Source organism: Hippoglossus stenolepis, chromosome 6 (genome assembly GCF_022539355.2).
Source record: "Hippoglossus stenolepis isolate QCI-W04-F060 chromosome 6, HSTE1.2, whole genome shotgun sequence".
NCBI lineage: Eukaryota > Metazoa > Chordata > Actinopteri > Pleuronectiformes > Pleuronectidae > Hippoglossus > Hippoglossus stenolepis.
The window spans coordinates 20,606,239-20,629,227 of NC_061488.1; the positions used below are offsets into that span (position 1 = coordinate 20,606,239).

Below are 22,989 nucleotides of genomic sequence, written 5' to 3' on the forward strand. Positions count from 1 at the left end.
GACCTAAAATAATGAGTTTAAAAAGGCGAGAGACTGACATGACTCTCGTTATTACCCTTCACCCAATCACCATAAATTCAGTGTTTTTCACTTGCAACTTCAAGCTTATTCTATTTCTAATGTTTTTGATATAAGCTGGTAACTCCTGGTAACTGAAGAGGTTCTTTACAGAATAGTTTGAAATGATATGCGAGTATTCTTAAGTCTTCTTAGTATTTCTGGTTGATGCTGGTGTTTCTGGGTGGTGTATATAACCTGACCAGAGGATCAAACAACAAAGCAGTCTAATAGGTGTGTAAGTAAATGTTCATAATCTTCAGAACACTCATTCTTGAGCCTCTACCTCTTTTACAGAAAATTAGCATTCTTTTAACCTGCCAGAAAAAAGTGATTGATACCTTCCAATTACCTGTAGAGGAGTTTGCCTTTCTGTTTTTTTCCCCCTGGTGAATCATGTTCGACGTCACAAACAGAAACTTAGAAGCTCTCGCATTTCACTGGCTTGCCACTGTTGCATCTTGCATGATACAAAGAAAAATGTTGTTCCCAGGATGTAAAAAAAGAAGAAATATACAGTGGTTATTTAAGTGTTCACCCGAGTGTCACGTTTCTATCACTGCCAATCAGAGCTGATAAAAGCCTGTGTCTTCTGTCATTTGCTGATTGTTTCCATTCCCATTGCAGACAAAAGCCAGATGTCGGTGGGTGTTACTGGGTTTTGACCTGTGGAATAGTTTTTTATAGTATTATGTTCTAAGTCTAAAAGAGACGGTGATTGAAAGTGATACCCAACAGTTTGTTTATTAGATTTCTTTTTCTCCACTCGGGCATCCTGACCCTGACCCCTAACCCTTAAATTGTGGATTGCAATCAAACCATTATAGCATCCGCTGTTACATCACTGAGCGAGGCTGCACACTGATAATGCTTTGTAGTTCAGGTCCAGGTTCACATAAAACAGCTCAGCATTAAATTTCTTCCCTCTGAGATTCGCAACTGATGCAGCATTTGAAACCTGGACACTGACCTGCTGTGTGAACGTTCTGCCTCAAGGTGCTGAGGCTTCATGTGACACTATCAGCCTGCAGGGGGGCGGGGGGTCACACATGCTGAAAACATGGGCGCAACGCTTTTAAGTGCGTATGTCGTGTATTAATGTCACGTCTTGAAAATTACCGTGATGGTCTTGATGCGACCGCTGCCCCTGGTGCAGGTCCAGCCGGATCGGTTGAACAGGAGGCTGCAGACCTCCCCCTCCATGCAGGGAGCCATCTCGCACCACTGGCGGCTCCGCACGATCCGCGCTGGGATGGTGAAAGAGAAGAGGGGAAACAGGCACGTTAGAGAGACAGACCCTGGTAAAGACTTACATTTCTCGAGAACAAACAGCACAGCAGTCTTATCTTTATGCTCACCAGACAGGAAAGCATCTTCGTGTGGTGGTGTGTCTACAAGCCTGTCGTATTTTAATTAGCTTCTTGTTGAACTTCCATGTCTGAATTGCCTCTGGTAGTAACCTTTACAGACCAGCTGGTGGTCCATAAATTACTTTCCTGCTAAAGCTTGCTTTTACTGCAGCTGCAGAACTCCGCTTTTTTTCTTTCAACATGTTGTTTCAGTTCCTATTCCTGTTCATGATAATTACTTAATAACATCACATGGTTGGATTATTTGACTTGAAGCTACACTGTACACTGGGAAACTTGCCCTCAATTGACATTACAATAGTTTCCCGATGAGTCTTTGCGGTCTTTTTGCTATCAGGGCCAGGCACATTATGAAGTATATCACATAAATGTTGGGCACCTCTTCCTGCAGCATGAGTGAATAGAGCTCCAGTAAATGGCAGGAGCAGCAACACTGCAGGTTCATTGTTGGTTTGAAACAATGGCTGAAAAAGCCCTTGTTCCCTCAACTGAGAATAATCGCTCTACAAAGACTGTGCACATAAACATGGAAAAACATTTGCCAAAAGAAATGTTGTGTTGTGATTGTAGTTAATTTCTTGAGATGCTCATGTTTTTACATTTGCATTTTTATGCATTTTAAATGAATAAAAAACTATTTGTATTCTGCAACACAGCATAATGCAGTATGATTACAGCCTCCTGATGCCTTTTGGAAATACTTGTAAAATCTAATTTAACAATACAAGTTGTTTTAAATGATGGCATGTCAATGCTGTTTAATATTTACATGTTCCTGTTTTAAATTAAACAGTGACATTAGAGAGATGACAGAGAAATAAAGAAGAGAGACTGGGAAAGAGAAATAAAAGAGGTCGCCTGGCTGGGTGCAAACTGGAGAACACTGCAGCTCTTCATCATCATCTTGACCTTCATTAATGGGATTTTTAAGAGCCCAGTAGCATTCATGGTAAAACATAAAATACTAATTTGTGCCTCTAAATGAATAGTTTATGTTTATGAATTAGCTATTTGTGAATACAAATATAGATTTACATTAAATCTTACCCTCATAATTCTGTTAAAATTATTTTAGGTGGCACTCCCATTTATTTTTCATTTTTAGACTTCAGCCCCGACCAACGCTGCCTCTAGTGACGTCCCTTGAGGCAATATACTTCACACAGCTCCCTCTCAAGGTGGCCTGGACGTTCGTACGTGGTCCAGCCAAATACACATATACAGTCGAGAACTGTAGACTTTGACGTACAAAACAGGTGGATAACTCTTCAAGTTACAGGTTATTTTCACTACCCTGGTCACTAATACCCCTTTTACGCCTAAATTAGCAGCTATAAGAAAAATTTTTTTTTTAAAGCATCTAAACCTGTTTTAAAAAGGCAATCAACTCCTTTCACATTGGATAGACAAGTTTGTCTTTCTGTTCTTTTCCCCCGGTGCATCATGTTTATCTGGAGCACATAGAAAATTTAAACGCTTAACCTCGCTGACTTGCCAAACTAGCGCGTTCACCTGGGTGTCTCATTTCCATCGGAGCCGGAGCCGGAGCTGATTAAAACCTGAGTCATTTGACCCGGAAGTGAATGCTGATTATACCCATTCCCACTTGACCAGTGGAAAATGGGCGTTGGGGAGGAACACTGTTAGCATCTGGCTAACATCTGTGTTTTGGTGTTAATGTGGCTGAATTCATTCACCAATACTGTCAGCCTGGTGGATTACATTTCATTTTCATTACATTTTACACAGTTGTGATGCAACATTGGTCATTGTTTCAGCTACACTGTCCAGTTGAGGCTGCTGCTGCCCAACTGAACACATACAACTCTCTAGAGTTGAAAATGTTACATATCACGTCCTGATTCAAAACATATGGTAGGATAATAGTTAGTATTCACGAATCATTCATTAAAATGCATGAATGTGTTATTTTTTACCTTGACAGCTGCAGGGCTCTGTAAATCTGAAATGTACATCCTCAGCAATATTTCAATCCATGGATTTGAGGGAGCGGATTACAGACGAGAAAAAGCAATAAAAGCCCCAAAATCTTAAGTCGACGAAAAGTTATTTGTCGGCTGGAGAATGTCAGAGCGAAAGCCGGTGATGCACTCACTCTCCCTCTGTCTGCATGACATTGAATCAGCATTCGCCTGTAGTCGACGGTGATAAACACTGATTGTTCTTTACACAGCGTGCTAAAGCAACACTGAAAGGTTATCAGCTCTCCGCGGACCTGGCCGGGGCCGCTGCTCTTGCCTACCCACGATCCCCCTGGGCAGCATATTGTGGGACGAGGCAACACGGTCGGCAAATTGAAAGAGAGGAACTACAATTCGTTGAATGTCCATGGGAGAGCTGGGGGCAGAGCGGGGGGTGTGAGAGTAAAGAGGTGTGGAAAGGGAGGCCTTGTGACATTTCGCTGTGAGGTATTCCTGGTCCAGGCCTTGTTAACAGTCTGAAATTGGTCTTTGGAGTGTCAGACCCCGACTGCTGCTCTGCAATAAAGACCTGTCATCTTGTGGTATTTATCAAACTGGCTGAACGGCACCCTCATGTATGTAACCACACACGCGCAAGCACGCAATTATTGCTCTGTAGATATAGATCCATCGTCTCTCAGCAAATAATGGATATTGTTGGCACTTTAGGGGAGAGCAGGGATTTTCAGTGTGTCCTGCCAGTGCAGTCAGGCAGCTGGAGGATTCAGCAGTGGAACAAAACAATCCAGGAACCTGTCATCTCATTCAACCAAACAAGCTTAAAGAAAGCATTAAAGCTTCGCAACTTGATTTGGAGACAAAATGGTCATCGCGGCCTCGCCCTGAGCCAAGAGGAGAGGAAGATCTAAAGTGACCTTTGTCCTGACACAGCAACATGCCGCGGTGAATTTTCATTTTCACAGCCATCTGTCAGGCGCAACAAAAAGTAGATTTATCAGTCAGTTGCAGATGTAGGTTTGAGTACATTACATGGCAAGCAAAACTCAATTTCCAGGGCACGGGAATAAAAGCTGAGCTGGCAAAGTGGCTGGAGTGCTGACTAACCGTGGAGAGCATCAGGCTGGCCAGCCCAGAGTCGCGGAGGTTGGCTAAAATAAATGCATTTGTTAGCTGTAGCTCAGAGTAGCTGGGCACTCGATACCTCGTCCTTGTTACTTTTTCAATGCCATCAATGACAGTATGATTTGATCTATGATGACTCCATGAACGTCCTGGTGCCATAACCCACGGTGCTGGCTCGGCCAGCGTTTGTTCATATGACAGTGTTGTCATCACTACTTCTTCAACGGCAACATCATGGAACAAATTTGGCATCACTGCAGTTTGGCTTCAGCCTGTCTCCATTCATCAAACCTATCCGTCCAACATGCTGGCACGCACAACTGTAGACACAGTGAAATGTGTAAATGCTGCAACCACCTACACACATCAACAGGCTCTAAGCCAAGTGAGCTGAAGCTGTGATGAAAAATAATAAATATCTGTCTGCTGCTATATTTCATCCCTCAGTGGTGTGATTTTTACATACTGCTGTTCTAATACACCTGGCTTATTGGATCACTCAATGCCGGAGAATCGTTGTGGCTATGCTGGCATCGTTATTACTATAGTGCAGTGTCCGTTCTAAACCTGTCTGTTTGGGCTGAAGTCTTGTCCCTAGTTAAAGCTCCTGAGCTACTTCAGAATGATTCCTTGTCATTAGTGAGTCCTCCTCACTAATGACTAACAGTTCTACATTATACTGTCACTTTTTACTGTTTGTTAGCTGAACGTTGTGTGCAGAGATTTTTATAATCAGTTTATGGTGCAGAGTGAGGTTAAAAAACTTTGTGTTCATCCTACCTGGTTTATCTGCAATGAAGATTTTATAGTCAACGTTTTTCATAAAATTAAACAAATTTTGCTTTATTAATGTTCAATGGAATAAACAAGATTGAATAATTCACTGGTGCTATTTTTTCATTCAATGCATGTCGGCTATTTCAGATGCACAATCTTCAGATCCAAGTTCACATATTTTCAAAATAAAAGCTATGTAGTTCAGCTCAATATAAAGCATTGCAGCAAGATACATTGAAAACAAATTGCCATACAGGAAGTGATTCTGTGAATGTTGTTCCCATGACAGAGATCATCACCTGTGGCAGGTCTCATAGTCTGTGTCTGTGCGTCAGTGAAATACCTAAATTATCAAAATGATCCGGCAGTGATTTTGATCTGAGGTTTGACCCAGTTGCCGACAGCTGACATAGAAGAAGACATGTTCAACTCAGTCAGTAGACTGAAGACACACTGCCCCGCCCCCACTGTCTGCTATAGAGTGCTGACTCATTTTATTAATATTGAACGTATCAAGCGTCCAAATCGCACCAAATTTGACACTGCATTTCCTTGGGCCATTAATAATTCACAAGTGTGAAGCTGATGAACGGCTCACATACATACAGACGCTTGTTGAATTAGTAAGTAGATGTAGTTTGTGTTGTATTTAAACATGAGCTCAGGGCTGTTGTGTAATTCTTGTCCCTCCTTGTTTGTAATGATGTAATAGCAGCAGAGGTGAAACAGCTGGCTGCGGTGGCTGGAAGAGAGAGCGTCTCTGTCTGCCGGGCCGACACCTGGGTGGCCCGTCCTGTTGCAGTCACTGTCGGAGTCCCACCCAGGGAAAGTGGATGTTGGCCCAGGCTTGTCAGCTGCAAGGGTCCCTGCTGGGGTACGGCTCTGGACCTCCAACTAGATCACACGTATGCGACCATCTGTCCCCCCCATGCACAGTGCCAAGCCCTGCCCTGCACTACACAGCACTGCCAGATGGGACTCAGAATGGGGCAGAAGGCACAACAGTGACTTACTTAAACCAGACCCACTGTTAGTCTGATGAAATTCTGCCTCTGCACAAGTAAAAATATAACATCCATTTTTTACTAAAGCCACAAGGCAGCTCATTTCAAATGTATTTAGATGAGGTGCAACAAACAAAAAGACAGGACTTCAGAGGCAGTGTCAGAAACACAAAGAGGAACGACACCAGAAGACGGACCGCTGCGTTTAAAACATGATACAACTTGCAGCATGAATCACCACAACAACTAACTGTGTCTCTTCTGGTAATTGAATAATGGTACTTATACTGGTGCTTCCTTTGAGGCAGTTGCTGGAACCCATAAAGAGAAGGTCCATTGCATTTAAAAAAGGATATATTGTAAAGCATTAATTACAACAATTAATTGTGCGTTACAATGCCACTAATACTGATGCGTCTAAGTATCCAACACGATGAGCTGAGCACCCGAAACAACAGTTTTTTTTTTAATGTTTCTGTCTGATGTTAATTAAGTTTCAATCATGGATCAATTTGTAGCGGCCACATTTTCAGTCTTCTGTCCTCCATCCTGCTACCAGAGGCCCGACGGTCTCTCATTTCTAATTATGACTACAGAAAAATCCAACCGAATGCATATTAAACACAGCCAGCAGACACACTTCATCATAAACTGTGTGTTTTGTTGAGCAGGCTGTTGCTTGGAATTACTGAGATTGTTGGGCTCACTTTCAAAAGGGCTTTGTGGAAAAACTGTCTGGTAACACTTGGGCTGGGTACATAAGCAATTCAATCAGTTGTTGGGAATTTATCTGTTTATTTCAACCATTTGGCCGCACTGTGACAGTATTATTAATCTGAATCTAAACCGACTCTCCAATGTTATTATCTTAGTTATTAGATAGTCATGATCAATTCTATCAGGATAATTTAGAGGATTCCTGTATTGCAAATGTTGCTTTGAGGGAAACCTCAGCACTGCATTGACCTAAATGAAAAAATTGGGAGAAATAATGTATGTAAATTAACACAATATCTCTCGAGTACATAACCCTGTTGTTGCACTTGAGAGCAGCAGCCTCAACAGCAAATCTAAACAGGAGCAGATCAGAAATATGGAGGCTTCTTACGGCATTTTGTTCAAATATATAAAATCCCATTTCCTATATAAGCATGTTTTAAATATAAGCCTCTCTAAGCAGTTGAAATAAAAAGTATCTATCTTCTCAAGGATGTGCCTGTATTGTAAATTTTAGGAAACCTTTCTTTTGTTTAGCCTCTTTTCCGCTATACTTTTTTTTTGCTCATTTAGAGTCGATAATCATTTTGCTGGGCGTGAAAGCAGAAGATTGCAGCTTGCAAATAAACAGTCTCCCTGCAGCCTGCAGACTCTTATCACAGCGGCCATCGAGCTCTGTACGATTACAGTGTGATGTGGTGGCATGGCAACAATGGGCCGAGCAGCAAGGGAAAGGGAGAGAGTCCGGGAGCAGATTACAGTGAGAGCAGGGAGACAAGCAAGGAAAAGCACATAATCCTCCTGTGTACAGTGTGCACACCGAACCTGCACAACAGTGACACACAGCAGCACAAAAAGAGGGCAAAACGCTTGAAATATGTCCTTAAAGAGACTAATAATAGAAAGTATTCTGCAGAGAAAAGAAATATATAAAGATGCACATGGTGTTCAGTGAATTAAAACAAATAAAGACCAACCAAGTGAATGTGCAGCTGCCGTCTGGACCAATCAACCGATAAATTCGTAGGTGTCTCACTTGTAACAAACTTTATTCACTGCTTGGCAGTTGGTGTGCCATAATGGAAGTGTGAATTCAAGCAAAATGGTAAGAGAGAAGAAAATATCAGTCCAATTGTCTCCTTTAAGCCACCAGCTGCAGACTGTTGTAAATTTTAAAATGTCCCAGGGGCTGCATCAGATGTAAGCCTGGGTTTTTATTTTTTATTCATTGCAGGAAACAGCAAAGTGGCTGAAATCCATGAGCTTTTGATGGTGATTTGAATCGCTCAGACGGGACTCTTGAATCTTAACTCGCCGTATTAAGTTGCATGGACACAGTCTGATAGTTCAACTGCAAACATGATCATACATCAAACGGCGTGCTTTATGAAAGGTACGTGTAGCACCAATGTGTTCACAGGAAACAAATTAGAATAGAATAGAATAGAATAAAATGCCTTTATGGTCATTTCGCACTGTGCTAAAAAATTTGCTGTACATCTCAAAACATTATGATATATATAAAAAAGATGAATCAAAACAAAGGTAATAAGATAATTAATATATAGAAAGTAGACAAGTAATAACATTATGAACAAATATAAAAATAGACAAGTAATAAGATTATGAATATATATAGAAATAGATAAATAGTAAGATTATTAATACATTCAATAAAGACCAGTACTAAGATTTTATATACATGTTAAAAAGCTGGTTAAAAAAAGTGCATGGTGATAAGGTATTGCACAGTAAAACAGTAAAAAACAGAATTGCATGTTAAAATTCTCAGTTGAAGACGTTTCTCAAGTTTTTGCAGATCTGTGAACAGTAGACAGTCGGACACTGATGATCCTGTGTTTATTGCTACTGGAGGAAACTCAAATAGTGGAAAAAGTTCATTTTACATAAACTGATAATCCTTTAAGTATTTTTTTTAGTGCTGTTGTGCACGTGCTCCAAACTCAACTGTCAAACCTGCAGTGTCGGAGAGACGTGTATATGAAAGATTCAGCTTTGATTTGTTAGTGCGTCATCACCAGCAGCAACATGCCAGTCACTTTAACTGACAGTGGAAATGCTTGAACACTGTGTTAAGATGTGTCATTTCTGTGGGTTTCATTAAAAATACAGCCACTTGCACCTGAGATATTGTGTGTGACAGAGGAATAAACACACGTCAACAGGCAGATCTATCGCTGCCCACACATTTCATTTAGAATTCAGAAAAGTCAGGCAGTGCTGCCGGCCAAGGGTAAAATAAATGCTTTGTCCCAAAATCACATAATCAAGACTGTAAAGTACACACTACATAATAATCCTTAGCAAACTGCCCCAGTTAACATATGAGACATTAATGCACTTTTTGTACTGACAGGAAATGATATAAGACATGTTGACAAGAGTGTCTAATCTTACCTCAAAAATTGAATGATTTTAGTCTACGTCCAGATATTTTTGTAAATGTTTAATTGTCTAAAGAAGGGCCTGTGCATGTTGCGGCACGGTGGTGCAGTGGTTACCAGTGTCACCTCACAGAAAGAAGTTTCCATTTTGAATCCCATTTCGTCTGTGGTCTGTGTGGAGTTTGCATGTTCTCCCTTTGTCTGTGTGAGTTTTTTCCGGGTGCTCCAGCTTCCTCCCACAGTCCACAGACATGCAGATTGAGGTTAGGTTAATTGGCGAGTCTAATTTGGTATGAAAGCTACTTACACTGGCGACATGTACAGGGCGTAACCTGCCTTTTGCCCATTGTCAGCTGGGATTGGCTCCAGCCCATCAGTGATCCGCAAAGGATAAGGGGTATCGATAATAGATGGATGGATCGGAGAGCCTGTGCCAGAAACGCTACCTCCCTAGGAGGTCAAATAAAAAGTTTGTGGGAGCATAAACTAGTGTGCAGGCAATTCTTGTTTTCTGGTTTTCGGCACCAATGTCCAGCAGTGAGTGATTATCAAGCTTGGATGTGCGTGCTTTTTTGCAGCTTCCAACTATTTAGTTGTGCCTCTAATACAGTGTAATATCACTACATACTTATAAACATCTAGAATTATATTGGCGGCTGTGGTTTGGAACTGAATCTCATGTAAAGTCTTTCCAGGAAAATGAATTCACTCCATAAATCTGCTCTGACCGCTGTCCATGGTGCTGAATTTGGAGGTTTTTGTCATCTTTGTGCCCATGCACTGAATTCCTGCTGCTGAAGACTGAGGGCAAGTAGGTTTCCATAGTGTCATCATTCCCTTCACCGGTTAGGCTGGTCCCCGAGTCCTGGAGACCACTGCATTTTTATTATTAAATTAGTTATTTAGACTTTAGTTTACTAATGATGATTTAGTTTATCTGTTCACTGTGGCAGAGGCCTATAGTTTGTTGGCTTCTGCAGCAAAGTTGAGTTTTGTCGTCACGTGTTCTCTGTGCTCCTGGGTCCTGTTTAGCATTTAGTGCTGTTACCAGCCTTTATCGCGCTGCTGCAAACAAAGATGCACTGTGCAGATGAGATTGTAAAAATGTATTGTCTCTGCTGTTGTTTTAATTTATGAACAGAAAGACAGTAGTGTTCAACATTACAGACTGACAATCACTCACGCCCCCACCTGCCTCACAGCTCTGACAGATCGTTGTTACAGCACCAGTTTTTTCTTTAGCATTTCATTAGACAGTGACAGTGTAAGTACATGGTTGGAAACATGTGGAGAGAGACTGAGCCACAGCTTTCAAAAACAACCCCCCCGCTGGAAGTGAATCAAGGGCATAGCAGTTGGATCGTAACATGGATGCTCTCAATGCTCTCAATCTCTTGACAATGTAAATATTAATGCAAACAAGAGTTATGTATGTAACTAGCGTTCTACAAATCCTGATTAAGAGAAATGTTGTATCTAGATGTATCACATTTACCTTTAGCCAAAACACTTGATGACGCTAGAAATTGCTGTCTGTGGTAGTCGGACACCACTGACAACAGATTTCTGTTTTATGTGTCTTGAAACTTGTCTTTTTGTACTTTTCATTTAAACACTGAAACTGTAATTTAATAATTCATTATATTATTAGTTGGGTTACGATATATTTATTATGTGATTTAGTGATGTAATTTGTTTTGCACTGATTTATATTTGCACTGATTTATATTTGTATATTTAAGTTAAACCGTTGACCGTTAAAATGTTAACTCTCAACTTGAAATTTTATTTTAAGGAAAACATATCAATTCTGGCACAGTAACCATTTTAAAAGTATAAATGCAGCACAGATATCTACAAATATTCCAAACAATACCCAAACCTAGGTTACATTTATGTCTCTAAACTCAACATGGCTGAAAGGAGAGGAATGATCAGATTTCCACACACAATAACAGGATGGAGCTCTAAGCCCTCTTCTTACTCACTCACTGATGGTTTCACTTTCACTGACGTTCACTGTTCTATCACACCACATCTCAAAAAGGCAGTGATCTACTCCTGCTGCTGCTGCTGAGAGACTTAAATTAGACTGAGCCAGAGGACAGCGAGACCTTGCTGTGTTAATGACAACACACTGAAATAAAATTTAGCGATTGTGAGGGATACAAATAAACATACTTATAAGTCAGTAAATTGGTTTATGTGCTTAGAGGGGCAAAGGGGAATTTATGGGAATTCACATGAAAGGCAAACATAACTGGATGTACTCTGAACCAAAGGTCAGAGAGGATATCTGTACGGTGGCAGCATTAGACCAATTGCATTCTCATGCAATATGCAGAAATTCCACTTAAAAGCCAGGCGATGATGGATACCATCTCAGCTGTCAGCGGAGAGCCTGTAAATTAGCAACAGGTTCCACCTTTAATGCGCTGGGTATTAATGGAGTGTAGGGTGTGGTGCGGCGGGAAGCCAGTAATAATCAATTTCCTGCTGCTGTAATCATAGTCCTCTGTAAGTTAATTAGCATGTGTTGAGAGGCTTCTGCAGAGAGGGAGAGCTGGATAGAAGCAGCGTGTGGGAAGTGTGACACAGGCGGTGGGACTGCAGTCTTGTGTCAGGCCGATTAGATTAAGACCAACATGAGTCATTGCATGATGGAACTAATGGCGCATCCGATACATGTGATTGTGATATTTGTGAGATCCAATCAGCATTTCAGATGGACCTTGTCCACCCCCCAAGTCTTTTCATCCATCTTATAATCCTCCTCCAGACACGGTCCAATAACACACAGAGAGAAACTCCAAAGTATAAAACCGTATAAAGTGGATAAACACTGCATTCACCACAAGTGGCCTTAAGGGATTTTAAGAGTTCAACTTGATACACACTGAAGAAAAACGAAGGAGGCACATAGTGATTGGCTGATCTCACAGAGGCTGACAAGAGAAGGCCAGAGGCAGACGATCAGTCACGTAGTTGAGCGTTAAACGGTCCAAAAGGCACCAAAAAGGCTGACACGCAAGGTGATTATTGATTGGTTGTTTGAACAACCACCTTACAATGGCAGTTGCTTTTAATGGAGAGAGGAAGAGGCTAATACATTTTGTTCCATTGTATTTTTGGGGGGTTGGGGGTTTCACATTATGTTTTTTTCTGACCTGTATGGACATATTGGTATTTTATTTGTGACCAGAGGCCTTAAGCATCAGTGCATCCGTTTAAAAGTACCTCCTATAAAAAAAGTATTCAAACTGGTGTGCATCAATAATGGCATTTTCTGACTTAAATGCATTATGTGCACTTACAGCATCATTGACAGCTCAACATAGAAATAATCCAGAGAGTTACCTTAATTAAAACTGAAACAAACTTTTTTGCATTAGAATGAGGAGAAGCCTCGTCCTCCTCTGCAGCTGCTGTTCTGCAAATAATAGCTCTTATGTGTTATGTGTTAGCTTAAACCGTTCCATCAAACAAAACCAATACTGGACTGTAAAGTTGAATCCCTGCAGCCCTGCCACCACATCTACAGTCTATTTGGAACAGCAACTCATGTCACTAGTCCCTCAGAGTTAACAGGTAGGCCAGGTTGTCCTAACTAGCCAATTTGTGCGGCATGGTTGTAAGGCGGTTGTAAACTGTCACCTCACAGCAAGAAGGTTCGAGGATACCAATTTGAATCCCAGTTCGGTGTATGTTCTTTGCATGTTCTCGTCGCGTCTTTGGGGTTAGACGTGTGAATGTGTGTGTTAATGGTTGTTTTCTCTCAGACATGCTGGCAAACTGTCCAGGGTGTACGCCGCCCCCCCCCCTCCCTATTATAGATGATGGATGGATACCTATTTGTAGTAAATAGTGTAGTTAAAATACAGGTGCAGACAAAGAGAAATGGTTTGCCAAAAAACATCCATAAATACAGAATTTACTATTTCATGAATTGAAATTCAGGCTACAGTAAAAATGTTCGTTAACTGGCATTTAAACATAACTTTTTCTGAAAAGTTCCAGCCACACAGAGCCACTCAGGGAGAGTCAGAAGGCAGCAGCAGGTCGATGAGGATAAATCATACCTGTCTGATTGAAAAGACAGAGAGTGAGTGTTAGCATCAGATGAGAGAGAGAGAAAGAGAGAGAGAGAGAGAGAGAGAGGCCGCCATGCTCCAGAAAGCTTCTGCATCAGGTGAGGCAGAGCAGAGCTCGGTGTGCCCCAAACAGATCCAACAGCCTACACTGTGTCACTCAATACAATGAACTCCATAATCTGGGTCCAGTTTTCTAAAAGGTTCTGTTAGATTTCATTCTGTTTCCTCACCATGAAATAAAAAATCCTTGATCTGTGCGGCAGTGGGTCCCTCCAATAAGTTTATATAAATTCTAAAATTAAAGTTGGTGAATATGAAGGAGGGCCCTTTGGAGGGTGGATTGGGTCAATTATATGGTGTGAAACATATAAAGCATTCTTATGACGTGACCTTGTGATGAGATTGCTTTCTCAACTTGCCAATGATCTCTTCTGCTGTTACTTTCCTCTTTCACTATGTTCGGTATTACATATTTGTTGTAGATAATCAAACCACCTCCACACTGCTGATATTTTACTGATTCCTCCAGTGGAGCCAGCAGCAAAACCACGTTCTGCCATATTTGTTGACACTGAACATTTTAATGATGTAAATGTGTCAAATTCTCACAATATCATTGACGGTCCAGACTGTAGGGAGACGTATCTGCAGCAGTTGAATATAATATTCAAAATTATGTTTTCAGTGTATAATCACTTGAAACTATGAATATGAAGCCTTTCTTTCTACATAATGAGCAGGTCGACTTCCACAGAGTCTGTCATGATGATTCTACAGTAGTCCAGAATGGACAAACCAAACACTGGCTCCAGAGGGAGGCACCTGAAGGCCACCGTATGTTCTCCTACATGCCTGGAAGGAGAGAGGCGTTGATCCCTGTAGATCCCTGTAAATCCAACACACTGAATCTTTAATGCCAATGTATGACATAGTTATACTAATTCCCCACCCGTAATGTTAAACCAGATAAGAAGTAAAAATAAGAATATTGTAACATGTGATATTTTGTCATTTTACAGCAGAACATTAACAACTACATATCGGTGTTCCAGATGTAGCGCCCTGGTATAGTGCATGCTGGGACACAATGGATCAGAGACAGTGTTTTAAAAGTGCTGTTAGGATTTTTAATGATGTTCCTGTTATGTCAAAATTTCATGCAGGAAAAAGGGCCCTTGGATTCTGTTGAAGCGTAGTTAATGGTTTCACGTTCCATTACTTACCATTATCACTGTGTATTTAATGTATTTATAGTCGCTGCTGTAGAATACTGTATTGTTCATTATGTGTTACATTAGTTTTTATGTCAGGACTGTTCTGTAGTGTGTAGCATGAATGTCCTCTGCACGTCCTTGAAGACCTATATTCAATATTCAAATGTTTATGTTGAGTTTTCAAACAAGTGCGTTTACTTTTGGTCCTTGTTGGGGGGGGGGGGATCCATCTGCTGCATCCTGTCCCTGGGATACGTTCATCTGTAATAAGATCTGCTAAAAAATTACTGAGCTTGAATATGACTGTTATTATTTCATTTTATGTATAATTTAATAAAAGCTTTTAAATAACACTGCAAATACCTTATTGACGATGTTGGCTGTAATTTGTTACAAACGTCACATCGGTGACTTTGCCAGCTTGATTGTTTGATTGTTATCTTTCACACACTCCACTGTTCTGATTTTGTACCAGTTTACCAACCTCACAGTAACAGCTTTGCTTTTTTGTCAAGTTAAGCTACATGTTACCATGACGGCTGGAAACAGGGTGAAATAACTTGTCTGGCTCTGTCCAAAGGAAACTAAATCTGCCTAATAGCACCTAATGTGCAGGGCTACTTGTTGGCTTGGACCAGTTCATTCCTTGAGTTGCGTTGTAACTGGTCTCAGTCTTTATGCTGAGATAATCCAACCAGCTGCTCACATTACTACACAGATACAACTCATCTTACTCTTAGTGAGGAAACAATAAAAACAGCTGCTTTACCTAACACAAACATTTATAATATAACTTAGTTCACTTTATGATCACCTGCAGTGGAGTAAAGCCATGAGACAAGTTTTCATCCAGTGTTCACATGGTGCATATTAAAGGTGAATCTTGTTTCAAACATTATGAATGTTCAGAGAGTGCTTGTAGTTTAAACACAACACAGCTATGATATAAAGTGGTCTAACACAGACACTCATTAAAGGCCTCTGATCCAGAAGGTTGTGAATAATCTATGGTTACTGCAGCGGAGACAGAGGTGGCTGTGATGGGTTCAGCAATGTTTATAATTTGAACAAATAAACGTCCAGTGAATGCATTTATAGTAAAAACTACAGTTAATGAATAATGGCCAGAAAAATGTTTTTTTCACAGTCACAGTGAATTTGACCTTTAACCTTTTGGATATAAAACATCCCCATTGCATTATTGTATTCAATTAGTTATATTGATTTACAAACAACCAGACCATTAATTATCTAGTCTGTGCCGGCCCACCATTTTCTAATTTGTCCCTCCACAATTTCGTGATGAAATTAATATTTGTTATACTTCTCATGATAACATAAGAGACCTCTAACTGCTAATGTAAGTGCTACTTACCGCGCTATTTGCTTCGTGCTTGCTCGCACGACTGTGACCTACTGGGGCTATGTTCCATAACGTCGATACAGCCCATTGCAGACAGTCAGACCTCATAGTTTCAGCTTGCAGTTGTGGCATCAGTTCTTTCTCTCAAGCAAGAACTTGTCTTTAGTCTCTGTACCTGCCACAAGTGACCTTCATGCAGCGTGCATGAACACCCTCATCACCACCATAGATTTTATTCTGTGGGAAACACTGCACCAACTGAGGCTTCATTTTTGAGGTTTGGCCAAACATGTATTTTTCTAAAATCAGAGCCTTTTGGGCCTTGACCTTTGACCATAAAATCTAATCAGGTCTTGTGCCAGATGTAGTGAATTTCCCTCGTCACGGTCTTGAGGTAATGTCTTCATGATCACAAAAATCTGTTCATTTTTGCGTCCCAGTCAACAACTGTGCAAATTTAGAAGGAATTCAAAGAAGCTCAAACTCTGATTTAACAATTTGAAAGACTGAGGAACAAAAGAGTTCTTCAGTCTGTCCAGTCGAGCCTGTGGGACTAAGGCTTTTAGTGTGTACAGCTTGAAAGCTTGAATCAAGCGGTTGACCCACAATCTTTGAGCAGATATATGCAACAGTCTTGTCAGCCGGGCTTTAAGTTGCACAGAAAGACAACTGAACCATGCACTGATTCCTGAACTCTCTGGATAATAGGCTGTACACATCATAAGATTATGTGTTTGTTTGCTCCGAACAACCTATAGATGCTTTATGTATGTAATGTAGTGCACTCCATGTTAAAGCATCGTCCAAATAGATCCCCAAATATTTGTAGGAAGAAACTTGTTCTATCTGTGAGCTTTGGACGGTAACTGGTGGAGGATGTGAGTTCACTGGAAGACCAAACATTTTTCCTTTTGTCTCGCCTTTGAGTTAATAATAAGTGAGTTCTTTTCACACCACTCCGCTAATCTATCTGTACAACAATGATGAATTCTTGGGTCATCTTCAGGTCCCAACAAAGACGACGGTACAGTATCATCTGAAAACTTCAAAATAAATGTCTTCAGAATGTCAGCTTTACAGTCATCTGTGTATAGTGTGAAGAGTAGCAGTGAACTCACACAGCCCTGTGGTGCCCCTGAGTAGTGACGACAATCTAAATGCTGTCCAACAAAGAGGCATTATTTAACAGTTGATAATCTGATGAACATCGTTTGATTACTTCAACATTTATTTATCCACAGAATGTTGTGTACCTGCTTCACATTCACACATTTTCTCCTCCCAGTGAACGGACAAAAACATTCACTTTTCTGAGAGGTAGTGTTTCACTTAGTTCTCAAACCATCGACCAGTGGCTTGAACTCATTCTAAATTAAGTCTGTAAAATCTGCCCTCAACAGGACAACTGCCCTCCTCTGGGCTACAAAGGTCATTGAACTTACCGTCTACACAAGCCGGCCTCGCCCTCGTGGTCCCGGCAATCTGGCCTCTCCGGCAGGCGCAGCGGGCCGTCTGCCTGGCAATGGTCCGTCTGGGAACGCTGCTGTCTCTGTTGAGCATCACTATCTCACAGGTTCCCACCGCCAACTGGCCTGCAATACACAGCAGCGAGGAACAAAACACATCACATCAGCTTAATGAGACTGTAATAAACATATTACACAGGAGCAACTGGTGTTTGGAGGCACAGACAATGGGCAGCCTGGACACAGAGCAGTTTATGACTCTCATTTAGAGTCTCAAATAGAAAAATGAGAAACTGGTGCCTGGGTTTTAAAGGCAGCAGGGCTAGATTGCCTCTTCAGTTTTAATACAGTATGGCTGGCTGCTCCTGTGATAAAAGTGCCTCACAAGTGATCATGTGGAAAACAAAACTCCTTCCAAGCATCTGTTAAAGGGACATTTTATATTTGGTTAGTCATAATTGCAAGTTAACAAGCATACAAGTTTCATGCTTCAAGATATGGAAGTACTTAACCAACATACTGTCCATTTTACTGCTCTTAGATTGTAAGCATAAAATTAAAACAGTTTCAGTATTCTGAAAACTAAATCAACCTCTGATTTTACATCTCCCTGATCAGGAACACTTATACCCTGCAAATAAAGACTCTAGTCTGTAAGAGGCCGGGGCAGATGGGTGACGTCGTTCCAGCACAGTATACACAGTATTGTTGGATGGTTAGTTCAACAAAACAAGACCACAGTTTGTTTCTCGTGTTCTATCGACCTTTAGTGTTGGTTCTTGGTCGTCAAATTACCATAAGCAAGTAGTGTTTGTGTCTTAATCTAAAACTGTCACTGACGTAATGCTACATTCATTTTCAAATAATGTCGTCCCCCAGAAAGCACCACCAAGTGTTGTTTGGAAGCTGAGCATGGATGATTCTACAGTTCTCAGTTTTGTTTTCCTCCAATCTTGTGGTTTTCATTTAAAGTTAGGGTTGGTTATCCTGGAAAAGGTAACAAGAGCAGGCTTCACTATGAAAAGATGCAATCGATAGATCCCACCCACTCCCATCAGCCCTCTTGTCAAAGCCACGCCCCCAAAACACATGAACGTGCACTGACAACCACCAGAAGCCGACTTCTCAGTGACTTGCTCACCAACTTCTGACTATCGTCTCTGCTTCAGCGATGAATGACTCGCCGTCTGTAGGCTCCAGTCATGTGCAGTGACAATGCTGGCAGGGTGCACGTAGACAGGCAGGTTGCTTAGTGACAGACAGGTACATCAGCCAATCATTTCATTTTGTATTATCATTACATTTTTATGTTATATAATATATAATTTGTATGTCTAAACATTATATTCAGTTGATCATTTTGTCACAGGTTGTTAAATCAAAGCCATACATCAACTTGCATCTTCTATCCGGGTGTGGTGTTTGAGATCAGTACGTCCTTTGTTTAAATTATACATTAGTTCCGGGGGCGACAAAACCCTATTTTAAAATAATGAAACTTTGGTGTTTAGATGTTTTATTTGACTTATGAATTATTTATGTAACTACTGGCTAAAATGCTGCGTGACTTGGTTGACATGGCAGTGGCTGCCAGGCACCGTGTTCCTACTAAAGATTCATTTTCAAGCCATGTGAAGCTCTACTGAGACGGCAAATGGATAGAATGTCTTAAAGTGATGATTACCTCGCTCCCAAATCTCTGCAGTGTGTGTGTGTGTGTGTGTGTGTGTGTGTGTGTGTGTGTGTGTGTGTGTGTGTGTGTATATGAGCTATTTTTATAGTTCTATCCATGCACAGAGAATTACTTCAGAGCTCTCCAGGCATTACAAATTGATGGATAAGTCCCTGGACAGGAACCTGTGGTTAACCATGTTTTGGGGTTTAGAGTTTGTCAGAATATGATCTATAAATTAATTACAGAATCTGCAGAAATCTACAACACACCAGGGTGTTTCTACAGCAAATGGAATACTTGAAAGAGAACATTTTTTTACAAAAAAAAACATTTAAGGGTAAATGTTCTTCATCATCTTGACTTTTTTATGTCAGGGGAGTTGACAAAAAACTTTTCCTTCAACTTTCTACTTTGTAAATTGCACACCGAAAAGATTCTCATTTGAACCGTGCTCATTACAAAGCAGCTTCGTATTCAAACGTACTCCATGTCCAGGTGAAGAGACTTCAAAGGAAGAGGTTTTGAGGCCAGAACTCCAGATGGAGCTAAAACATGGCTCTGATAACATTTGTGATAAAACATGGTAGTTACAAGAGCTGTAACTACCATGTTTTCAGTGTTTGGCTTTTATGAAATGTAAACTCTGTGTGGCCCTTTGCAGCTGACAATTTCACTGAGCTCTTTGTGTTGAGGTAGCAGTTTTTGTTTGGGGAAAAAAATCAAGAAACCCGAGGGAACATTTAATTGTCTTTTATTCAGGCCTTCCTGGTGTGTTTGAGGGAATCATTGACTATTAACAGTCTTTTGTTGTATAGATAAACAGGTTTTAGTCACAGTGAACTGCTTGAGGTTGTCTCTGCTTTGAAAAGCACATGTGGAAAAAAGGTTTCAATGTATGTAGATGATTAATTTGTCACTTAACTCTAAGGGAAATTTGTTGAGGCGTAAAATGAGCAAACAAAATCAATAACCAGCCACACTTGAGGACCCCCACAGGGTTGTCCATGAGGGATTTCAACCAGATTTCCATAACTTCCTCGATTCAAGCATTCCTGCATCACCTTCCATTGGTTCAAAATGCTGCTGCTGTAAGATCTTTACTGGTTCAAGAAAACGTGACCATATAACTCTAGTCATTCTAGTCTCGCTGCAATGGCTTCCTGTTTGTTTATGCATGACTTTCAACTCCCTACAAGCCTGAACTTCATCTTAGATCAGCTGACAATGGTTATACTTCCCTAACTAGAAGCAGATTTGAATTCATTACATTTAATATTAACAGGTTTTTTTCTTTTATTTAATTTTATTGTTGTTTTATTGTTTGGGTGTCCTACTGTGAATCCTACTTGTAACTCCGTAAAGATAAGTTCTATAGAAATAAAGCTTTTTACTATTATCATGTGTGAATACATTATGGGCCTGATCTACTATTATCCCAAATAAAAAGTGTTAAAATGCCTGTGCATTATAACAGATTGCACGTTTGGTTGGTGGGTGTTTTGCGGTTGTTACTGGTTTCCACCATGGAGCATAACGGAGAGCAGACTGACCGCAAGCGCAGAGCGAAATCTAATGCCATGCAATTGGAGGTGTTAGTGGAAGAGGCAAACCTACATGTTGTTGAGCTACAGCAAAGAAATATTAATAAACTCAAAGAAACGCAATATGGGAGAGTATCTGCGAGAAAGTGAATGCTGTGGGTAAAACAAGATGGCAGGACATAAGAAGAAGAACAAAAAAGATCAGTAGATCAGCTTGCATGTTTTTTTGCTGGTGAAATCAAGTTTGCATACGTTTTTAGACGCGCAAACCTTTAGCAGATCAGGCCCTATATCTGACTAGATTTAGATTTAATTAAAATATCACAACGTATCAGCTCTAGGTGGAGTAGTAAAGGTCAAAAAGAAAAAAAAACGTTGTGGGGACTCCTCTCACCTATGTAGTGATCTGGAAAAAGTAACAGAGTTTCTTGCTTCTTCTTTTCTTTATTGAATGGAGGGCTGCCAGTGAAAGCCATTCAGGCTGACACTGAAATAAAATCAGCTCAGGGAGGTAGATTAGAGGAGAGTCGGTGCTGCAGCTCCTTTAAGGTCAATCCCTGGCATTCACCAACCATCACTCCTTTATACTGCTGCTCCCAGTCGCCTCACAACACCCTCGAAGCTTCATTAAGTGAGACGCTAACTGCTTTACAGCATGAAATGACGGTAATAATGGCAAAGGTTGAAAGGACTGTTGATCAACACAAATTACTCTTAAAATTACCTCAGCGGTTTGCTCGGACTTTTGAGCTTCACTATACGAAGTTTCAGGACGAGACATGTTAGAGATGTGAAGGGGATCATTTGTGCCGATCGTGGCCGACCCCATAACCTTTATTTATTTTAATCATCATAAGGTCACAGTGTTTCCTAACCGAGGCCAGGTGAACCTGCCTTGTGGTAAAAAAAATATTTAGGTCTCCAGTAGCTGCAAATTCTTCCAACTCTAGAGAATGTAACTTAACCTTTAAGTAATATACATTTATTAACTTTCAATTAGTTTATGGTAATTTTATTAAATCAAAAATTATTTAAGAATAATCACCAATTAGGCAAATTAAAAACTAGGGGGAGGTTTAAAAGGTACACACGGGCCTGTATTTATCAAAGTACTGAGATGTTACATTTTGCACTTCAGTGAAATATAATGTAAATTAAGTTTTTGAAAAAGAATAAAAGCAAAACATCAAAGTTCTTTGCACTTAAACATACTTTTAGAGATCAATTTTAGACTACTCGAGACAACAGAGGTCTACCAGCACTTCTCAGGCTTAGTAATTAACACGTTTCCAGTCTTATCCACATAAAAACCAAAGTGTGTAAAATGCAATTCACCATTTTACAGGGAGTTGTGTGCCAGACTATTTCCTGGCGGCTCTGAGTAGTTGCCAGGCAACCAGCAGAGACTCGAAAGAAGTTACTAATCTTGTCATTAAACTCAGAAACTGTCAGAAAGTGAGTAAGCACTCATCTCCTGACATGATGAACAGTTCCTTTAAGGTCCTCATCATTTCAGTTCAGGTCATAGTGGACTAATCTCTGTTTAGACCTAAAACGTAGTTTGCGTGTGGATGAGAGGCCAAAGCTCAGAGGATAACGGTAATTTAGCAAAACATCCAAAGTAATCCAGTGGCACGATTGTTAGGTTAAATTTTTTCTTTACCAGGAATTTGGATTGTGCTAAATTATCTGGAAAACCAATGGCTCAGTCAATATTCCTGAACCCCAGAGGAAAGATCCTTATGTTGTTGTTACAAATATCAAACATAATGTTGAAATTCTTATATCTGTAAAACATAGGGTGAATTTGGATTATGTGGGACACCTAAGCTTCAGTCTGTTTATTTCCTATTCCAACAAAATCTAGTCAACAGGACTTTTACTATAGGTTAGCATGGATATCATGTGACTGAAATCAAATGACTTCATGAGGTAGATGTCACAGAAAGGGGCGGGGCAAATGTCAATCAGAAGCTCCCCCCTTTGGAATTGCTTGACAAGGTCAGTGACAAAAGATTGTGATAAGATTAATGTTAAGGATATAAACCTGTCTTAAATAAGACAATGCTCCTAATTGTTATAAAATTCTGTTGTTTGTGATTCATTCAAGCAACAAAATATGCATTGAGTTGTTTAAAATGTTTTTTTTTTAAAGTTAGTTTTTAGCCACTTTATCAAACATGATTGATAAGGTGGGACAGCAGGCTTTAGATAATGTGGGACAGTCATTTAAGTTTCTAAATG

General features: G+C 40.4%; 1 protein-coding gene across 1 annotated transcript in view; it reads right to left on the bottom strand.

Moving 5' to 3' along the window:
- The window catches only part of tafa5l (TAFA chemokine like family member 5, like), a 54,034-nt gene that overhangs the window by 20,788 nt on the left and 10,257 nt on the right, over window positions 1-22,989 (bottom strand). The window contains exons 2-3 of the mRNA XM_035158221.2: window positions 17,506-17,655; window positions 1,177-1,304 (exon numbers count right to left, since the gene is read on the bottom strand). Of these exons, the coding sequence (XP_035014112.1) occupies window positions 1,177-1,304; window positions 17,506-17,655 (278 nt within the window). The remainder of the gene's footprint in view (window positions 1-1,176; window positions 1,305-17,505; window positions 17,656-22,989) is intronic.